The sequence below is a fragment of the Rhopalosiphum maidis genome, chromosome 1, assembly GCF_003676215.2.
Source record: "Rhopalosiphum maidis isolate BTI-1 chromosome 1, ASM367621v3, whole genome shotgun sequence".
Classification (NCBI taxonomy): domain Eukaryota; kingdom Metazoa; phylum Arthropoda; class Insecta; order Hemiptera; family Aphididae; genus Rhopalosiphum; species Rhopalosiphum maidis.
This window is the reverse complement of record NC_040877.1, coordinates 3,551,335-3,575,664: the sequence shown is the minus strand read 5'-3', so window position 1 is coordinate 3,575,664 and position 24,330 is coordinate 3,551,335. Positions and strand designations below refer to the sequence as shown.

At 27.6% G+C, this 24,330-nt stretch overlaps 1 protein-coding gene across 1 annotated transcript; it reads left to right on the top strand.

Annotated features, from left to right (window-relative positions):
- Nucleotides 1-1,059: 1,059 nt before the first annotated feature.
- On the top strand, nt 1,060-2,486 carry LOC113554802. The gene is made up of 2 exons (XM_026958878.1): nt 1,060-1,329; nt 2,151-2,486. The coding sequence occupies exons 1-2, from the start codon at nt 1,060-1,062 to the stop codon at nt 2,484-2,486; spliced, it is 606 nt and encodes a 201-aa protein (XP_026814679.1).
- The last annotated feature ends 21,844 nt before the right edge of the window (nt 2,487-24,330 follow it).

Here is a 24,330-nt window from a genome sequence, read left to right as displayed (position 1 = left end):
TTTTAAATTTATCCATAATTTCCTTAACAAAAACCATTGTACCTCACAGAAGAAATATAATTTTTTCAATTACGTTATAAAAAAAGGTTGTATTTTGTAATCTAATTTAATCTAGTAAACTTGAAAAGATAAACCTTAAATTATGCACTCAGGTAGGTTCCATTCTTATTTAGCTACCCCAAATCTTTTTTTGCAACCATCATAAATGAGACTATTTTTCTTCAAACATATATAAAGTTATACAATAAGTGAATTATTTAGAGATAAAAATAGTTGAAACCAGCTTGTGGGCGAAGCGGTTATATTCAAATATATAGGTTGATAAAAACTATTGCTTTCTCTAATTACAAAATGAAATAACGCTACTACAAAAGTTACTATATTCTTACAAAATTTCTGATTCTAAACGTGTTAATTTGATCCGTACATTTAATAAGCGTGTTTAGGAAATCGATATCTATGATTCAAGTCCTAACTACACATCTTTCTACAACAAAACCACACAAGTTAGTATTATGAACTTATAAAAAATAACATAAAATGTTTTTACAAGTTAACTTTGCATTTAGAAATAAATAATAGTAATAACTAATAAGTAATAAATTACAATAGTAATATAGTATACACTGCTAATATTAATATTAGATATAATGCTATATAAATATACACTAAAATATAAATTATAATATTGTGATAATAAATAAACGTAGTTAAATTTTATTGTTCTATTTTAAAATTCTATAAAGTCATTAAGTATATAAATTATATAAATAATAGAAAATAATACGATTGATAAAAAAAACGTAAATCACGCATCGCATCATAACGAAAACCGTTATGATCACCGGCATCAAGTGGGACCAAAACACGTACCTACTTTTGTGATTAGTTATAAATTTCGGCTGTTTTAGTTTTTGGTTACCATAACAATCTTTTGCGGCTGCAAAGCATATTGTAATATTGACTATAAAATAACTGAATCTTAACTGATTTCAATTCGTTTTATCGTGTACGATTTTTATGTCAGTCGTTACCTATTTAGATATTCTGAATTAAAAAATGTATTCTTTACAGCGAGCCGAGTCGACGGACAGTCTATCGGCGTGGTCGCCATTTAAATGCGTAAGAGACGAACACGCGCAACGTTATTTTTTTTCAGATGCCGCAAAACAGCGGAAGTTGTCGCCGCCAACGTGCTTGGACCGGACCGTATTGGACCAAGTATTCCGGTGGTTAAGCAAATTCCAGTTGACCGATTGCAAGGAGGAGCCGCGGACGACGACGAACGGGTATCGAGCTGAGAATGCTTGTCTGAAGCGAGCGATCAAAGTGAGTACTTGACTAATAAGATGTATATAGCAGTGGGGTAGCCATAGGAATTTAAATCTTCCAAAACTTTAGGAAAATTAAAAAAATTATAATGATTTGATGAACCGTATATTGGGATTGAAAACCGAATATTATATTGTTAGAAAAATCGTAATTTTTAATTTATCAATTAATAATAATTTAATCATACCCCGGAAACCACGATAAATAATTAATATTATCAAACGTTGATAGTATTTTACCGAATTCCGAACATTTATTGTTTCAAAATTACATGTTGGAATAGGTATACAAACTCATACAGACTATATTCTTTTTTTATTATTATTTAGTTTGACACAAAAAGTTATTTAACATATAACGTTAAGATTAATATTATTTTGAATCGTAAATAATGCCGATTTTTCGGAATTAAAATATTATATTATAATATTTAGGTAATATGGGTATCAAATAGTTTACTTGCGTGATTATTCATGTGTTTTTATAGAAATTAATCAATAAGATATTTTTTATAATTTATTTCAGCTCAATAAATAATATCATAAGATCAAATTATATCTATGGTTATATAGTTATTTTCTGGGTATTACAAAACGTCAATTTACCTAGTATGAAATATATTTACCTAATATACTGTCTATACCATCAGACAAACAACATTTTTTTTGTTATTAGAAAGTCCATACCTATCAATAATATTAAAACTTTATTATAATAACTATAACCACAAAATGAATTACTGCAAGAAATACAATATATACACTCAATACTATACATTTCATATGACATTTTTATGATTTTTATTTTGTTTGGCGAAGGTAATTGAAATTAAAAAGGATTACAAAGTTACGATGGAAAGAGAGAATAAAAAGTTAAACAGAGAGTTTACCGCGTTGAGGAACGAGAGTGTGCGGATATTGTTCTGCAGCGGTGATCGGCAAACGAACGACAAGTGGCGACTGATCGCGGATTCCGTTCAGGCCTACTTGACACGAGTCCGGCAGTTTTTTGATTGTCAATTATTGTACATCAACTCGATGGCATCTACGTGGCCATTACGTAACAGAACTTTGGCGTTGGAAAAATTGAAAAAATTGTATACTTGCAACGTGTCCCGAATGGACGAGTGGATAGAGACTGTCGTCAATGCTTAAATAACGAATTAAAACATTATAATATATAAATTATAAATATTAAGTATAATATTAATTATTATTGTTACAGATCGCAAACGATGACTGTCGTGTGTATATATAGTGTTATAGTTTTTATAATATTAAATAAACTACACGAACCACATTATTATACACAACCAATAACCATACGGTATTGACGGTATTGTAGACTCGGCGTGGCGTACAGAGATAATATTTTAATAGAATAACATAAGTCACAATTCTTCTATTTACATTCAATTTATTTTAAAATAAATCCTATAAAATATCGAGTGGCTATGGATCCTAAACAAACGACCAGCTTTTTTCGTCCAATTCTTATGACCGATATACAGTAATCACATTTACATTTTTGAAAAAAAAAATAAAATTTTTATCATTTTTTAAATATTTTAATTTTTTTGAACGAAAAATGTATAGGTACATATTTAATTTCGTATTACGAAGCGTTAAAAGTATTTAAAATTTAAATGAGCGAAGAAAAAAGTGGTACACAGGGATTGGGGTACCCTGCAAAATGTTGGTCTACTACTCAGTTCATATTTAAATACTTAGTTCTAATTAAGTATTTACTAATTGTCTAAAACATGATTTTTTTGCATCAATATAGTAATAATTGTTTTAACAAGTATTATATTTTCATAAGTAATTTTCCTAGTGTTTATTATTTTTATATTTAACATTTGTTGTATTTTAATATATTTCTATAGATAATTTAAATTTTTCATATAATTGTTCAAAAGTTAATTTTTTTTTTTGCATTTTAAATAAGTTGTCTATGATATAATTATTTGTATAGCAATATTTCAGCATAATTGTAATTAAAATTATTTGAACCACATTAGGTGGTCCCAAGGAATTTTTTTAAGCAGATCCCCACACAAACCATATAGATTGTATTATAGCTAGGTTGCTAGGTATATTATTTAAATGCTATTATAATATCTAAAATATTTTATAATTCCTTAAATATAGAAAACATTTTCACGTTCGCGCTAATTAAACCAAATTTAATTCGTTTTAGGAAAAAGCAAATAAATTGTTCTAAACTATGATTCAAAATTGTATCATTTCATAATAACCAACCAAATTGTCAAAATTTTTTTAAAAATGTAATATAACATTTTATATATTTTTATAACTTTTAAAATGAATAAAATGTTATCAAAATAAATAAATATAAAAATAATGTAAAGTTTTTCAATTTTCAATATTGCCTTTGGAATATATTTATCAATTTCTGGAATATCATGCAAATATCTGTACAATAAGCTACAAGCCAAAAAATAAATAAAAATATTACTGATTTCTAAACAATAAGAACTTATATAACGAAAAGAATAATATGATAGAACTTATTTTATTCTGAATATTCTACATAAACGATTTAATATAATTATATACAAATGGAGATTTATTAACGTTCACAGAAGACATATATAGTATTATTTTTTGTAGATGTAATTTTGTGTGATATTGAGGCGAAAACGAATTTAGGATTGATAAAAATAATTAAATGGTTTTCAAAAAATAATTTATTATTAAATAATAATAATTAAACTATGTTTATCCCAAATGTATGAACTAAAATATTCTAAAACCGGCGGATTCCATAGGTAGTTCGACGAGAAGTGTGGACTATAATAAATGACAATAATGCGTGTTGGCTGCAATTGAATGATTTCTGGAATCCTAACGCTGCCTAAATATTATGCTTACTATTTGGATATAGACATAATATGTCTATGATATTATTACACGTGGCACAAAAATCACATATTATTATATTATTGTACGCTATTGTCGTCGTCATGAGTATAATAATATATTACGTTCAGCTATAGATCATCACCGTGAGAATGTGTGCTGCAGATGACGTGTCCTATTTTCTATTTTGTCATCTAAATATATGCAACGCGAGCATTTTTATTTTAAACATTTTACATATAACATCGATATTACATTATACGACGTAAATGAATATCGTTGGAAAAAAGGAAAAAATTTAAACGTCGTTTTTGGCGTACCTGCGACGTCAGACTTCCAAAAAGTTTGAGGTGAAAAAAAATCTTGCAAAAAAAAGTCCATGATAAAAAGTCCGGTATAATATAATCATGAATCAGGTAAAATTGAAAAAGTTTACTTAAATTAATTTAATAAATAATGTAGATATCTAATATGTTGAACAATTTTACGCTCCAATTTATTAATATTTAAACTTTATTTTCATTAAATGATTTACCTGAGAAAATAAATAATTATATTTTAGTAGGTACTAAAATATCAATAATATTACTTATTTTTATACACATATTTATTTTCAATATTTGTATAAATAGTACTACTATAACTCTTATATTTAGGCTTGGAACGTTGCTCGAATTTTGGGACCACATCGGACCACACCGACGATCGTAAACTGCACTCAAGTTCTTATTAAGTGCAAAAATGTAACATGTAACTGTCCCCGGGTAAACTTTGAAAATTGTATGGTTATATTTTTGCAAAATCGAATAATTACAAAAGAACAAATCTATGAAAATACAACTTCTCATTTTTTTTTTTTGGTGTTAGAATTTTGATATCTAAAGGGTTCATTTATACTGTTTAATTTAATATACGTTTCTATTTGAATTTATTTGTATTTCTACTTAACTTATATAGTATAAACATCTAATAAATAAACCGCAAATCGTGTTACTCTTTCGTTGTTAGGCTTTTATTTCATAAAATAGTTTGATAATCTACAAAATACTCGGGTACACTTCTTGGGTTTAAAAATAGTATACCGTAGTAACGAAAGGTACAGTTTACATTATACCTTTTTGACAGGATGAAAATTCGGGTGCAGTATACATATGTACTCACACACAAATCAAATAGTATTTAATACATTTATCGATTTTATATAAGTATTACAATAGAAGTATTATACTTGGTACTTATGTCGCTCATATTTTACAGTGTTTTTATACCTAGAACCCAATAGTTGTCATTTTGTCAGTATTAGAGTTCAAAGTTGTGTTAGTTCCTAATATATAGATAGTAGGTACATTTAAATCTTTTTAATTTGTTTATGTCGAATAAATTAGCAAAAATCTTTGAAGCAAACAAAATAAGCACCAAAATTATTGTGAAGAATTATTCACGTAATATTGTAATCTTACGTGCACTGCTAATACTACCTATATACGTAATTGGTGAAAACAAAACGATGGAAATATAACATGAAAATCAAATACCTATAATTGACCAAGGAATAGTGTCATCATCGTTAATTTTAAAAAAACTCTGCTGTTAACAATACTTTTAATGTAATAAATCATTTTCATGAAATGTTATTGTCTTGTAAATTTTTTATGTCAAAATTAAATCGGTTTGCCATAAAGAATCGTTTATATTCAAATACATGTTATAAGTATTTAGAATATTGAATTTTCTACAATAGTCGTTATACTGGGTACTTTTATGCTTTAGACTTTTTGACCAAAACTCAGGAGACTCCTTTTCCTTGGACTTAGTTTTTTTTAACGCGATTCACCTACAATCTACATATAGTACGTACATACAATTTTTACACCATTTCAGACTCCCATAAACGAAAACGATTTAGATAAGTATATTATCGTATGCCGATCGTATACGTAAGCGATAATAATTTTCATTTATTCGCGTATTTAACGCCGGTGTATCACACGCTGCTGAATCATCGCGACTGCGGTAGATATTGTTTGGAACGTTTTCCGGTGGCTTAAATAGTCGTAACACGTCGTTTTAGCAACGCTCGTTAAGCATATGGTAAACATTTTCGTTAAATTATTGTACATTACGTTATTACACAGATTCGATTCGATTCGCGACTCGTGTACTACTTGGTTGTCAATAAAAACGAACATTTCGTTTTATCGGCATCATTCAGCTATTGTTATTGCACGAAGTCAGACTTCAAATCGTCCCAGGTCACATTTTTTATTTTCCGCCCCCAAACACACTGTGATCTATTTTTATTATTGGAATAACGTTTATAGAACACTGTATGTCATAACTCACAAGGCATTACAATGCTATGATCTATGAACATATTATATCGAATTATTATTAATCATAGGACTTCAATTATTTATGTCATCAAATGTTTTAAACAAATGCGAGTATAATAATTATAATAACAACCTTGTTTATATATCGATACAAATAATAAAGATAATCTATGTAATTAAAAAAATATATCCTGATATAATTATGCTTCTTATAAGGTAATCGATGTATTTAATTTTGACATAGTATGTATTTAAAGCTTTTGATAACATTTTTCTGATTATTACTGCAATACGGTTTGAAAGAAATATAAAATAGTTTCAATATACCACTTTTGGTTGTTGCGAAACGACGACAATAATTTTTCTCCGGAGTCCAGGGGAACCTTTAAAACTTATAATAAATTGGCGTGGGATTTATAGTAATAAATTAAGTACAACTATTGAAAAATATATAATACGAAAATTGCAGAGGTCAACGATCAATGTACAGTTGAAAGTAAGTGAACACGTTTTTAACCTAAAATTTTGCTGATCTTAGCACCCTCTTAAGTCTCATGCATAAGTCCAAAAATCATGTGATGAAATCCCAATTCATTACGTGAAATAAATGTTGGCTATTGGTGTCCATATAATAATAAATAGTGTCGATAAATTTATTTATGTAAATATATAGAATTTAGTGAGCCTTTCAAATTTCAATTCCTATTTTTAAAATGATAATTTATCATTTTCAATACATAACTATTTTTTTTTTTTAAATAATTCTCGAGTATTGTAAAATATTGTATAGAAACTAAAGTGCCCGTAAATTCAATTCTTTAAGACAACTTTTAACAATACATTAAAAATTAAAGTTAAAAGCACCAACTGTTAAAAAAATAACTGTTAATTTAAACATGATATAAGTTCAATGAAATATACTGCAGCCTATTGTTGTCAAGAAATCAATAAAAAACTACCAACATCTTTTTAGGTTTTGGAACTTTATTTATTTTGTTTTTAATTGTTTTAAGATTTTATTTTAGATAGAATCCAGTTAACATAAACAATAATACTAATAATTAAAAGTAAAAACCACACAAAGAAATAATTGGTTAAAATAGTGCCAACTGAAATAATATCCAAAAATTAATTATAAAATCGATTTAATTTTTTTTCAACGCATCTATGCTATTTTTTAATAATTCTTTGAACTTTATTTTTGTGTTAAACGGCCTGTAATAATAAATATGAGTGATATTGAGTGATATTATAAGAAAATCATATAACTTATCGTTAGTTTTTTGTGACTATATTTTAAGTTAATTTAAATACATTAAAAATAGGAATTTGGATCATTGTATACAGCAAAAATCTAATGAATTAATTTTAATTTTACCTACTTATTAACTTCAATATGAATTATAAAAGAAACTTTCCACTACTTATAATTACTTTTTTTGTGGCTCTCAGCCTCTATTTCCATTATTATAATTTTAAACATGGTTATTGTATTGATTTTTCAGGATTTATTAACTACAAGGGCTATGCCAATCATCTATTACTGCGTGTAATAACAATAATAATAAAAGTATGATCTTATTGATATTATTTGTTAGATATAGCAGAATTCTATATATATATATATGTATATTTTATCAGTTGAACTAAATATATCTATATCAAATGATACTGAATCAGTTTTGACAGAATTCATGGATAGCAAATAGATTAAATATTAATAATTTACATTGTTACATTATAATATTTTAATGCAATATTCCTTTTTTCGTTTTATAATACTTTAAACGGAAAATTCTGTAAAAAGTAATCTAAAAATAACATTGTTGTATAATTTAAAAAATTCAAAGTATAATATATTTCGAGCGTTTGTAAAAACATTGGCAGACAAGACATTTTAGATATATTATTAAAAGGAGCATTGTGAAATAAACCTTGTATTATGAGCATCAAAACCTCGAAACTACACATTTAATTAAAATAACAACAACAAACTTTTATATTGATACAGTTATGAACTACAAAAATTATACATTTTGTTAAAATTTTAACTTAAAATATTTATAAAAAAAAAAAAAGTATATGTATCTTTCAATATACTGTAAAGTCTATTAGAAGTTACAATCCCCAATTTAATAAAGTTAAAATGAAAAAAATGTTCGCTTCAGACTTAAGTATATACATTTCTGAAGACATTAAAGAACAAAAATTATGTAAAATATTAAATAATTTATTAAAATGTAATTTCTTATAAAAATTATATTATGTAGTGCATAAATGCATAATATGTGCACTGAGAAATTATTCCGATAGTATTAAGTAGTTTTTTTTTATTCTCATATGATAAACATTATTCATCAATAACACTATTGTTACTTGAGACGGTTTTCAAATAATGTATAATTGTATAAGTTACATGAATATGATTTCACAGTAATTTTTTTTATTGTATCAATAAAATTAGTAATATACTAAATATAAGCTTATAAATATTTTGTATGATGAGATCAAAAATAATTTGATCAACATTTAAATTATAAAATATCTTTTTTCTTACATTCGATATTTGAGAAACCATAGAAATCTTCAAACTGTATAATAAATTAATAAACATAGAATATAATATACTTAATAAACATTTTGTTTTTTCATAACAATAATATATTTAATTTATTGATGTGAGTTCATCGTCATAATATTTTATAACAACCAAAAAAAAAAAAAAATTTGATTAACATTTATTTTATCAAAATAGATATAAATATAGTTGCATATCATAGTGCAGTTCGGATTTGGTATGGGTAGACAGGTGCATGATGCTCGCGTGCCGAATTCTACACAATACTTTAATTATTAAAAAAATGTATGGCGTAGGTATATATATTATACCGTTTAAAAATAATGATAATATGTATATTAAAAGAAATATCAGTCTAACTAATCTTGCGACTAGAAAAGTAACGATATAGTTAATAATATAATATAGTTACAGTAGAAGTATTATAATATTATGGTCATCAAAAGAAAAACTTCAAAATTACGGAGCTACTTGTTTTTTAAGTTTAGTAAGTAATCTCGTTTTAGGTATAATTGTATAAATAAAAAACAATGATACGGGAGTGAGCTATATAGACTTTTGCCTAAGCAATTAGTTTTATCTGTACAGTTTAACTTTTTCCTCTCAAAACGTGACTTACCCGGCTACGTGCATTTTTATCGTATTAGAATTTATACTCCATCGTCCGAGTTTCCTGTTCGGCCCAACCAAGTTGCTAGCAAAAAATTAATTTTATAAAACTTTTATTAAATTTTTCTAACCCCTTAAAGGTAATCGACTCACTGCAGCATCACCACTGACTGTGGCATGGAATATGAATTGATATAACGAGTATTTAGATTTTTCGCAAAATGTCCTTCTTGGACGGTGCTGGTGAAACACGAATTTATTGAACTGGTTTTGCTCGTCAATAGGACACGTGCAAATTCTTGCTAATCACGTGATAAAGTTTGGTATGACATTTTTGAACGGGTGGTGCTGGTGAAATGTACCAATGTAATTTTTTTAAATTTTTATATTTTTGAACGAGAACATACACTTTTAAATTCATATTCTGAAGTAGAATATTTTTTGCAGTATTTCAATACATACAAATCAAAATTCAGTCAAGCAGTTTATGAGTCTTAAGTATTTAAAGTTTAAGTAAGTGCAGTAGTAGACTAACAGTTTACGGAGTATTCTCATATCTCATCATTTCGTTCACCTTATTAACTTTAAATTCTTATAACTTATAAACTACTCGTACAAATTTCGATTTGTATGTATCAAAATATATTATAAAAATATTCTGCTTCTGAATATGGATTTAAATAAAATATGTACTTAGTCGTTCAAAAAAATTAAAAACTTAAAAAAATGTAATGAGAATTAATTACAAAAATATAAATATTAAAAAAAATGTTATTTTATTTCGATTGGAAAATAATTAAAAAAAATATTTTCATAAACATATAATAGATTTTGAAATAATGAGTGTTGTTTGATAAAAAAGTCGCCCTATATATACCTATATATTATTATACCATTAAATAATGACGCGACGATCTGGCAGCGTTAATACGTTATGCAATAATAATACAGCGTATAGTGGGTAGGTTTTGACTTTAGTTTGGTTATACACATCACGCGCTGTCTGTCAAAAACGGAAGGTAATATACGTCACTCGCGGATGGTCATAGTATGTATGTACACAATGGTGCACACATTTTCGTATTGATATTATACTGTTGTATATTATCAAATAAATGCATAATCGGTGTACGGCACTAGCATACACTCTACTTTGGCAATGTCAATGTTTCATTGATTAAGGTGGTGTGTGTGTGAGTGTGGGGGGGCATCGATTCTGCCAGTGAGGATACAATAATAAATAACAGTAAAACAATCTATCGATTTCGACACCTATCAAATTTTAGCCAAGGCCATTTTGTTGGTTACTCCTCAATGTATTAATTAATAAAAAAATACATTTAAATTAGAAAAAATATTTTTTTTTAGATAATATGCTAATGGATTATACAATTATTCATTTGTTTGCACGTTGCATGTGGCAGAAGCATAGAATGATTTAGCTGCTGATACTTTGGTTTACATTTTTGTAAATGATTTTTCATTTCTAAGTAGGTACACAAAAAATAGGCATGGAATTATCAAAATTAATATGTACCTACCTACCTATGACAGTTTAAAAAATAATATACTCGTATTATTAATAATCTACAACATAATAAACGAGGCGTCGACTATCTAATTATGAAAATCAGAAATATAATAATAAAACTTGTAAATTGCTCATTAATATATAAATATATTTTTTGATAATTATCAATTTTATGTAATATATATACTTACAAACTAATATGACTTTAAATCTGTAAATCGTATTACAGAATGTATCATTTTAAAAACGATTGACGAAATTGTGATTTGTAATTTTCTCGGGAAGTTAATATTTCATTCATATTAGCTTAGTTTCGTTAAATTGGCTAAATTGATTAGATCCTGATTAAGATTTATGTGTTAGGAATTGTTTATGGGTACATAATACTACAATAGTTATAAATTATAATTCTATACCATATTTACACGTTACACTTCATTGAAGGGGACTTACAAAGGTTGTCTCATTCTTGTATATACGCATTTTCTGCCTATAATTTAAAACTTACTAATTTTTGTCAGGTTTTTGTCATACAATTTTGAAATCAAGACAATTAATATTTTATATAATATATATTTTTATATATTTTATACATTTTATTGTGTTCCAAGATTAGATGAAATGAGGTTTTTAATAATACAATAGTGCCCCCGAGTTGTCAGTAAGTCACCGCGGACAGTATGTGCATTTTAATAATATCATACACGTATATATTTATAATCTGTAAAATTGCGAGGATAAAGTCATTAATATTATCGTGAAGAAGGTAAGACATAAAAAATACCGGAAAAAAACAGTCTGTTAAAAGAAATTCTAACGGCTTCAATTTTTGATGTTACAATAACAGTTTTATTTTTATTAATTTAATTAGGTATACTAAGTATAGATTTAAATATCATTATTCATTTTTTAGTTTATTTAAAAGTATAGTTACTTACTTACAATATTTTGATATTTTTGAATAAGTATACTATGGTAAAATCTAATGATAATATATTACAGACATAACAATAATATTATGTTTTAAAAAATCTGATTAAATTATGTTGTAGGTAGACCAGTTTTAATTGATCATGGTACATATAAAAAAATCCCATTAATCTACTTAAAAAACATAAATGTTACTGTTATTCAACTAATGGAAAAACTCACTAACTATATACATCTGAATATATCAAATTATTATTAAACATTAAAATATAAACATATAATAGGTATTATTTACTTTTGAAATGAGATAATACTATATTCTTACATATTTCCATAATCGTTTTTTTAGTTGTTAGTTAATTTAATTTAGTCATTAATCATGTACATCTATACTCTATAGTATATTAATTTAATTAATACTGATAATAATATAAATAATAATCATTCAAGTAATTACTTGGAAATTTGGTATGGTATTACTTTTCATTCAAACCTTAAAATAGTTGATAAAATAAAATATAAATAATGGTATTCTTTCTTATTTTTATTATAATATATAATATGCTACCCCCTCTGTATACGTGCCTGACTGAGATTATTCATTATTATTCATTTTTGTATTGTTTCGTATAAACACGAAAGTTTCTTTTACTAGTGTGGGCAAAGTTTACGTTTACAGAAAAAACAAAAAAATATTCAACTCGTTGGCGTCATTTTTGTTTCAGCAATCGAAAATTCGTACTAAATTTTATCATTATAATAATATGATAGTATTCAAATATTTTCATTGAACGCATGACATTATTATTAATAATAGTTACGTCTTAACAACAGATACTGTTTTACGTGAACGTGATTCGACTATTTAATAGTCATGGCGCCACTGTAATATTTGTATTTGTATGTATATATATCCGTCTGTGTTAGAAGGATACTTTAATGTTTTGCTAGTGTTTAGAATAATAATGCATTTGCTCATTCAAAAGTAATTGAGTATTATTCATTTCTATAGTTAATCGTACATAAATGTATTATGAAACGCGCTAACCCGTCGGCCGTCACGGACAAGAAATATCTCGATATTGAATTTTGATATAGACACACTAATATTATAGATTAAATATATATTAAACGCATAATTAATTTATTATACAGTATGTCTGTGCATAATATATTACATATCATATAATACCACATTATAGTTATGCACATCATACACCCAGCCAGAAACGAAGCACGTTTTTGTACTTCACTTACGATTAACTTATTTACTTGAGTTAATTTTTTTAATACATAATATAAATATAGCCAATAGATAGATAAAAACAATGATAATTTACTAAGTATAGTTTATTTTTGTCAATATGATGAAAAATCGAAAATATCTTATAATTGTTCTTCCGAGAATTGTACATATTATAACCAATGATTTTTAGAATATTTGAATATAGAATATTCTATTCACAGGTTGACAGACAAAATATCATCTTCCTTCGAAACGAAGCAATTTTGTCCTGGTGTTTTCCTGGATGTAGTGCAAGCTTTTGATCGTGTGTGGCACGATGGCCTATTTTACAAACTAAAACTTTTTCTACCTGCACCATATTATCTAATTATTCGCTCATATCTCGAAAACCGCTCTTACAAAATCCGATATGATAGCTCATACCCACCACACGTTTGCATTAAAGCTGGTGTGCCCCAAGGCAGCGACCTCTCTCCTGATCTATTTAATATTTACACGGCCGACATACCAGTTACAACAAACACCACCTTGGCTACTTACGCAGACGACACCGCAATACTTTGTGCTAATAATGACCCTGACGAAACATCCAACTATTTACAAACACACTTAGATTCCATCGACAACTGGGCAACCAAGTGGCGAATAAAAATAAATCCAGACAAAGCGGTTTATGTACCATTTATTTTAAAAATAACTGAACCCCTATCTGTTCACTTTTAAGGTACTCAAATTCTATCATCTCCAAATGTCAAATATCTCGGAATTACCATTGATAAAAGATTAACCTGGGGCCCACAACTTAAACAAAAAAGAAAAACCCTCAACAGCCGCCTTCACCTACTTCGTCCGATTTTAAAGTCAAAACTACCAGCGCACACCAAGCTTATTATGTATAAATCTCTCTTGCGTCTAATATGGGCATATGCAATCCGAATTCGGGGCTGTGCTAAGCCGTCCCAAATTCGCACGATACAAGCATTTCAGTCCATTACCCTCCGTATGATAATGTCTGCTCCTTGCTTTGTTTCCAACTCTTCACATCACTCCGACCTAAAAATCGAGTCAGTTGACCAATTAACCACCAAACATTACAAATCCTTCTATTCCAAACTACCTTCCCATACCAACCCGTTAGTATCGCAAATCTCATTTACTCAACCTATTAATCCCATCCATAGGCTAAAAAGAAAATATTGCAGAGATTTGTTAATCTAAAATAAATTCACGTTGGGTCCCATCACTGGTTGGCCTCCCTCTTCATATTATTCAAGTCAAACATGTACATAAACTATACAATTTACTTATTGTGATATCGAACACAGATTGTAAATATCAAATAAAAAAATTAAAAAATATTCTAAAATCAATGATATAAATTATAAGTCTTTATTTTTATAAACATTTATTATTAGTTATTATTATTATTAAAATATGCCATATGGCGTATACCAGGTGTATAAATATTGTACAAATTCTGGATAATGAAAAAAACCCGGAGAATAAATTTAATTAAATTTTTAATTTTCCATAATTTAATTCTTATTGTTTGTCTAACATATTTTATTTTATATATTTTTTACGGACTGTTAAGTTCAATATTACAATCATATCATAATATAAAAACATATATAAATCATTATTATACGAACGTATGTACTAGTGGTACTACTCTGGTCCCAAAAATAGGAAATTATTAAAAAAATAATTTTCAACTAAGATTCCGGCGATTAATAATAAAAACAATAATGGTCATACGGTTAGCGAGCGGTCAGCGGCGCGCGGAGAGGACGCCGAATGCGCATTAGCGTGCCGGTCACCCACGACTTGCCGTGCATTACGCGTTCTATCTAATAGCTCTCAGCTATTAATAGAGCTAATAGCTATTTGTTTATATAATTACATTTTTAGTCAATCATTGATAAATAATCACAATTTTATTTTTATATTTAAACGTGATTTAATTTGTAAATAACTGTCTGAGGGGCGAAATTTTCAAACATGCTTCTCCAATTCGTTTAATATTGTTGTCTGTTAAACTGCGCGTACGTCTGTTTTATCATACAATTTAATTTAAATTAGAGCAGTATAGGTATGTCACATTAATTTTTATAAAATATAAATTATAAACGTATATGGCGTTTTCATTATTTACTGTGGCATGATATAAATGGAAACAACAGTTATAACTGAATTACGGTATACTATTATACCGAAAGTACCACTAGCCCCGTGTAAGCATATTGCATGTGTAAACATTTTAAATAAAAACAAAATATACATTAAAGCCATCACATCAATTCCAAAATAAAATTATCGTCATTTACGAACGAATTATTAGCTATACTTATTAGTTATTATACATGTTTTATAATAAATTATGAGTAGAGCACTAGAGTAGACGCAATCACATTATAGTTTATCACTTGTTCAGACCTACTTGCATTGAATTTAAATACATTCAAGTGTACATAGCATAAGATAAAATTTGAATACACAGAGAACTTGTTTTAACGTTACTAAAAATGTTTAATAATAAATATTTCCAGGCTAAATACATATGTATTTAAATCATATTCATTATTGTTACTTCTTTACATTTTTATATGCTTATATTGTAAACAGTTTTCGATGTTTTTCAAAGCAACATATTATAAGATTATCAAAACTGTGATTGTTTTAAAAGACTAAGCGACGGACTCTTGAACGTATTTGAATATTTGTACTAGTCTTATAAACATCCTACACTTAAAAATACGTCAAATTAGTTTTTTTTTTGGAAATACTATTAAGGAGAACGTGGCCACTATAATAAAAATAAAAATTAATATTAGTAATATAAGGCTATTGATGGATATTTACCCCTCCTTCCCCTCCCTTAATTACGACCCTGCTATGAAATGTAATTAAAAAATATTAAGCTTTGTGTTATCATATTATGAGTACTTATACCATATTGAGTTAATAATAGATGTAATAATTTAAATTTTCGCTCCAAATAGACCTATCATAGGACAGGATTCATTCATAGATTTTATTTCATGTGCATAATGGTAGTATGCTTTCAGATCAGGTATTACGTATAGGTATAATTGTATAACCACGTGAGTAAAAGGTATATTATTTAATAATGATTTTAATACAAGTGGAAAATGTAAAAAAATAACAGATTATATTGAGATATTCAGTAGAAGCAAAAGAAAAAACGTTTATGTTCTCTCATCATATTTTTAAATTTAATTATTTTATGTAATAAACTGACACTATTTTCATTAGGCCACTAGAAGTTTACCTAATAGGCATTCGTTTGGACACGAATCGGTCATTAGAAATCTAACATAATTATGTAGGATATAATTTACTATGCACAAGAAATGTTACGAGAAGACACTAAATCTATTTAGTTTGTTGTATATAACATCTTTCTGAATGGTTTCCTAACTCTAATCTCTCTGGGTACCTACTATATAGTGTCCTTTGCCAGGCTTAAATTGCGATACACCCGTTAACTAGACTCATGCTTATAATTCGGAGCTTAACCCGGGCTTTAAAAGTTGAACTTAAAATAAAAGTCTATTGAAACGGAAACCTCTATGGTAAATTATATACTATTACTTAATATATTAATATATTAATAATATGTTCACATTTTAATCAGAAATAATAACTCTCGTAAATCTCTAAATCACTATATTTTCCATGTTTTAACGGAAATAATATTCCTCCATGTTAAGTAACTCTATTAAATTTTAAAAAAATACGTTTTTTGATTTAATATATTATTAGTTTATTACCATCTAATTATTTCGGTATTTTTTTTTATTTTGTTTTAAACACATTTTCAAAATAAAACCGAGAAAATGCATTCAATACAGATATATAAATAAATTGCCGGTGGAGCGTTGAATCGCAAATTCCTAATCGCCTTACTTGATTGATTATGATGGAATTATAATATTATACATAAAGCCATACAGGTGTCAGGTAGTTACAGCTATACTGAGTTTATTATGATATCTGTTCAATTATAATCTCTTCACATCTGTCCTTTTGAATATTTCGTTGACACTATATAACATCCGGATTTAAATGATCAAACACAGAAATTGGAATTATAATAATGTGCACGTTTCACATACACATGTAATGCTAGTCAAGTATTGGTATAGGTCGATATCTACTATCTAAATCAAATTAAATTCAATCCGTAATGGTATCCGTGAAACAGGAAACGAGCGCACCCAAACCACAGTCGTGGTTGACTCACAAATTACGACGAGTCTGCGATTCAAATGTGGACTCGCGTGTTCACAACGACTATGTAATCCATCTAAAATATACGCACAATTAATAATATTATTCTTAGTAAATCGGTATTGTTGTTGGTATGTATATGTTATGAATTTAAAATTAAAGTATGTTAGCTACCGGTCGAAATGATTTTTTAAACATCCCAGTCCCGGGCCATTGTATTATACACGACTGTATAATATATTATATTAATGTTCAGGTGCTTAGGCGCTCAGTAAAACGACAGCATGAATATTAAAATGATTGAATATTTTACGGCGGATGAAAAAAAAAACAAATACGTGATTTGCCGAGTGGGACATCGTTACATTTCATTTCACCACAACTGAACAACAAATATATTTTGTTCAGATAAAATTAAATAACACGTCATGACGTGTACTATGTATAAAGGTATTTTTTTCCGGTCCGCTCAATGTTTTTAATTACGCTTTTTTTATTGATTTATTGTTGAATTATTGGTTTTTGGTTAAGACCGATCCATTTCGGCTGTTGTTTTACAATATTCAAAATAATTATTGATCATCTGTATTACCCAATACATTTTACACCTTACTGTTGCGAATAGATGAAAATGAACTGAATATTTCACTTTACGTATTACAACTTATACACTCAATATCGTGAAAATATACCATTATAAATTAATGACACTAAACTTCGACAAGTTAACTGATTTTTCACACCTAAAATGATAATAATATGTCAATAATTTGACAACTTTTTGAACTCAAGTTTAGACGTCGAAAACAGTTTGAAATTGTTTAAATAAGATTTAAATTTCTGATTGATCGGATAGACTTTTTTTGCGCTCTGGTAACGTTCGAAAAACTATTTAAAGATTTTGTTCAATATTGTAACCTATATAGGTTATAACCTAAACGTCCTAAACATTTTCAATAACGAATATAGTGATCGGTATAAAAGTAAAAAAAATAAAATGTTTTTCGATCGTTGCATTACAAATCGAAATCTGAAAACGAAATAACTTTTGTTCGGCGTATATATTATATTGTTTCTTGATTTTTTTTTTTGATAAATTGGTTTTGTTTCGTTAACCAAATGTCATGTTTCTGTTGTTGTTGTTGTTGTTGTTGTTGTAGTACTGTGTATGTTGACTGCTATTTAGAATGCATATTTTAAATTTTGTATTAGTGATTTTAGATATGATCTCCAAATAAACAAATATATAATGTTAATAATTTTTTACTAACATCATGCAAAGAAGTAATAATAACGTAATATAAAAGTTGTCTATATATAACCCTTTAAATACTTTTGACTTACCTTTGTGTTATATCACAATGTCAACTTATCAATTTCTTCAGTTATTTTATTGACACCAGACCAATACACAATTTAAAAAATAAAAACGTTTGTATTTTTTATCAGACAAACGTTACATTTTTAAAAATTTCGAAGGATAAACTAAAAATAACAAAATATTATTAAGATTTACCTTAAACGTCGTCTACATACTATCCGTGGGCGTAATCTTATCGTTGCACTGATTTATAGTGTATAACATTTTGTTTTAAGCATAATGATTAATTAATATTATTGTTTGTGTGCTTTTTTATATAATTACTCGTTAGTCATTAATTAATATAGTACCTAATTACAATGGATAATTAATCAAATTTAGAAATTAAATTCATTAAAAAGTTAACTAATCGAGTTTAAAAACTTAAAAAACTTAACTGTTAACTACTATTTTGTTCACATTTTCACTTGTATATACTTAATGTAACACACATTATAATACGGATAGTACTTAACATTAACATACAAATGTAATTTTAATTATTAATTTTTTTTTTTTACAAATTATTTGAATGGTATTAACTTCCATTAGGTACTATACTTTTAGACACAATAAGTAGACAGTATTTTCTTTTATCTTCTCTGAAAAAAAAACAAAACAAAAATTAACTTTAAGTTACACCACTGCTGCAACCTTTTTGCAAGTTATACTTTAATGATGCAGGGACGTAGTATAGTACTAGGTATTAAAAAAATTCGTAAAAAAATATAAACACGGATTTGCAATTATAGCGAAACTTTATTTGCACTTATTTGGTAGAATTTTGAAATCAAATATACAAAGTAGGTAAGAAGGGCTACATGAAGTTAGTGTTTCATAACCCCCCCCCCCCATCATTTCATTAATGTAATAAATTATTTTACTGAAAACTATAAACGATTTAAAATTAATAAAACCTAATTTTCAATAATTTAGTGGTATTTTGAAATCTATAGGACAAAGCGGGAGAGGTAACTTCATATAATATTGTACATCATAAACATTATTTATTTTTTGCCACGATCGCAAAAAAAAATGTGGATCTGACCGGCTGCGACAACGGTGGTCGAACACACCGTCGAACAATTGATTTTATGTGAAGATGTATTACAGGTAGGAATATAGATTACATGCAATAAAGTATAATTTCGCCTCGTCTGCGTGATAAACAACGATTTCTACCACAGATGCTTGCGTGTACGTATGAAAATGTGCATACGCCTTGAAAATATTATATGCTCAGCGCTTGTGTCGTTTACTCGTTTGGGACGGGGTAAAAAAAAATTACTCTATATTGATCATAGAATAGAAACCAAAATTAAGGTTAAGTATATTTATATTATAACTTCAATGCAACAAAAAATATTTAAATTGAGAAATAAATAGTCTGTCGATAGTTAGGGTGTACAAATAATAAATGTAAACTTCAAACTCAAATAAGACTTTTCTCGTTTGACTATATTTTCTCAGTAAGTACTTGTATTTAACAATTCAAAATGGTTTCGTTTGTTTTAGATATTCGCTTAAAATTTGTCCAGTATCCTTTTTGAAGTTTTGTGCATAAATTAAATCATTTTGTAATTCATATTTCTCGTGTTCGTTGAGATATGAATAGTTAAGACAAATTATTACGCTCTACGACCGAGCAATTGATTTTAGTTTTCAGTAAAATACACAGAAAATGTCTACGCAAATAATAAGTATAATGATTTAATATATCAGCATTTCTTGTAATTCATTTCATTATCAGCGTTTAAGAGTTGTTACTATTACTTCGAATATAAATCTGTGAGCTCCAATAACTTGAATTTTTTTGTTTATAGTAATTAAGTTTTAAACTATACATTTTTATTTTAATATCTATTATTTATATCTAATATCTATGTTATCATTTTTTTTCAGAGATTAAAATGTAATATTTATAGACAGGTAGTTATACAGACAAGTTTAGTGTAAATCGTAACCGCTTATTTATAGAACTTATTATTGAAAACGTATAGTTTTGTATTACATAATATTATACACTAACTAAAATATTAATAAGCGTATGCTCAATGTTTAAACATCTGTTTAAAAAAAATTCAGACGAATATAACTAAAATCACAAAAACTAAGACTATATAGTATTGCTGTGTGCAAGTTTCAAAAACCTTTTTGGTATTTGATTTGTGAACGATGGACATTGCTGAGTCGAAAAATCTAATATTATGAAACATCATGACTTTAAAGGTTAGGTACTATTTCAGTCATGAAACAATTGAAGTGGAAAGTAATACTATTGTGATTTCCACTTCAGTTGTGATATATTATACAGAAAAAAAAAGGTACATTTCAGTCGCGATTTTAAATGAACTCAATATTATTCATACAGCGAATTCCGGTGAAATATCATTATTTCAGTGAAATTGAGAATATTTAAGAATAAATTAAAAACAATTAAAAGTCAATGCATTCGTCTTAATAAGTTTTCTATGAACGTACACACACAGTGTAAATCTCAATATGACGCGGAGTAAGTATCAAATTTCTCGTGTGTTGTCGTTAACACGAAAGTTATTCAAAATCGTAATCTCATAGTCATAAACAATTTTGTATTAAGCGTATACGTTCGTCCGACGACAACCTCGTGTATAATAAAAACGGTAGTAAAAAGTGAATTCACAGCCCTAACTAATAAACTCGACATATTTTGTTTCCGGCGATTGACTTAATTGAATATTATATTATATTGTCACTATATGTTTTGCTTACCATACTAATGAATTCAACTTTTCAAAGTTGAAGTTCACTTTAACGGGTGTGATAAACGCTATCTTGGGTTTAGATTGTCTATAGGAAAATCAAATAAACAACATAAACATTAAACTTTTAGTTTTCGTTGTTGGATTTGTATATTAAATGTAAAATCACACAACGCAAATAAATTAAATACATCTATAAATAACAAACAACGAGTTAAGAAAATGTAACAGATTTAAATCATATTTGGTTTCAATACATTTTAAGCACGTGATGTGACATAAACCTCTCGTCGTTCGCCTGATTTTATTTTAAATTACCTTTCTATGACAAATGCCAATATTATCGTGCCGTTTTATGGCTTATGTCTCTCGTGATATTGGTAGTACAGCGTGTTGCGAAACAAAACAATAGTTTTCAAGCGTATTCAACGTAATATTGCGACAGTTGAAATTCGTGCGATAATAATATTTAATGCAGCGGCCGCTAAAAACATTTCACGTTTTTATTATTCCTACGCCAATCAAATCGAACAACATTGTTCGTGACTTACAGACTCGTCAATGTATTATAACTTACAAGTTATGGTATTTTGGTAAATGATTCGCGTTAATCAATGGAGGAGTACCATACTGTTTTCGCACAACAATAATATAATACGTGCGAAAAATAAATGTAAAATACTATTATTACTATTTTAGAGCAGTCACGCCAACGAACACAAACTACATAATACTAATAATAAAAATATTTTTTGACTTCACTAATAATACTGTTCTTAAGTAAAAACTCTCAGAAACTGTCTTAACGTGTCATATTATAGTATTTAAGTATCTAAATATTATGAAATAAAGTTTATTCCTCGGCAATATATTTATCACTATTGTTAGTCGTCCGAGCAAAAAGTAGTTGGTATATTTTTGATATACAACGTTTTATCGCACACTGTTATTTAATGCAAAGTAAAACAAACAGTGATATAGTGGTAATAATAATATAATGGTAATTTTTACCATGTAATAGTTTAAACGTTATAGCCGCGTCAAATATAACACAATCATAACGCAAAATTGAATATAAATTTCGGAAACTATTTTTATATAGACGACTGTAAGTATAATCAACGTGTGCAGGCGTCGCGCTGAGACCATATTAATAAATACCCGAATATCTAACACGAAGTATGAAATTGTTTAAATTCACTGTCCACGTTCTATTGTGTGTACATACTTAATATATATCATTATATATATAATTCATCCAAGGTTCTCTCATCAGAGATCACACCACACACAAACACAATCACATATTTTTTAAAAGAAATATTTAATCTAATAAGGTATAAAGGTAATTAGGTAATAAAATTAGTATATGTAAAAAAAAAATAAAATTGAAAACAATTAAGATTATATAGGTACATGCTTTTCTTACATTTGAATCCTGGAAATTTTTAGTAAATAAAATGTGCATAGTGCATACAAATGAAAAAAAATTTTAAAGTATGGAGATACTTTCATTCATTTATTTTTATTGTTTATGGATGTTTATAGTATTATTATAAAATGTATATTAAATAATTTCTAAACGGTAAATTAGTTAATGAGCACAAGTGATGGGTTTAATGATTTTAAAAATATTTTGTGTTGCGTAAATTTAAATGTATGCCGCCACCCTCCCCCGAAGTCATCGCTCTTCATTCGACTCCAAGTCCAACCAATACATATAGCTACTTTTAGCAAAGCCACAGCCAATAAGACACCGGGCTGGGGACCAGTTCAGATGCCCGTTGAAATTGACAACCTATCCCATGCTACTGTAGTTTTCACAAGTCGTGACCGCGATGGTAATCGAAATAAAAAAAACGTCCTCGGGCCACGGATTAGGGATCTCCTTGTCGCTTCTGCGGGTATGATTTTGTATCGACTGTCGTTTCACTAAGAGAGTCAATGAAACGAGCGTAGTCTTTGGGCGAATTGACTCAACATTTTGCTGTTTGGATGAATTATTTATATATCTTTTATCTACCGTTTGGGCGAGTGTGTATTTAATCAAAAACGCATAAATTATTATTAATTATAATGTCCAAATCGCATTGATAAATAACTGCGTGTTTATGATGACTACTATGCATTATATTATTTATTCTGGAAATTCAAACAGTCGCCGTTCGTATTAATCATTATCAATTGGTTGTTTTTTTCAAAGTAAGATGATTTCGCTTTACGAAACTAAAACGTTTTATCGATAACGAATAATTCCACTGATTATTTATAAGCCGAAGTACCTATAAGAAAATATGTAAAAAAAAAAAAATGAAATAAGTGTAATTGTATACTGTCGTACAGTTGTACAGATAAAAAGTAATCGATTATTAAGATACAGTTGGCGATGATGGTTTTTTTTTCCGAAATATTTTTTATCTTTTTTTTCCGCGACTGATTTGTATTGGACAGGGGCCAGAGATAGCGTTTTGAAAGTCTCGAAGAATCAGTTCAGAATCGTTATACAAACGCCATATGATTTATCGTGATTTTTA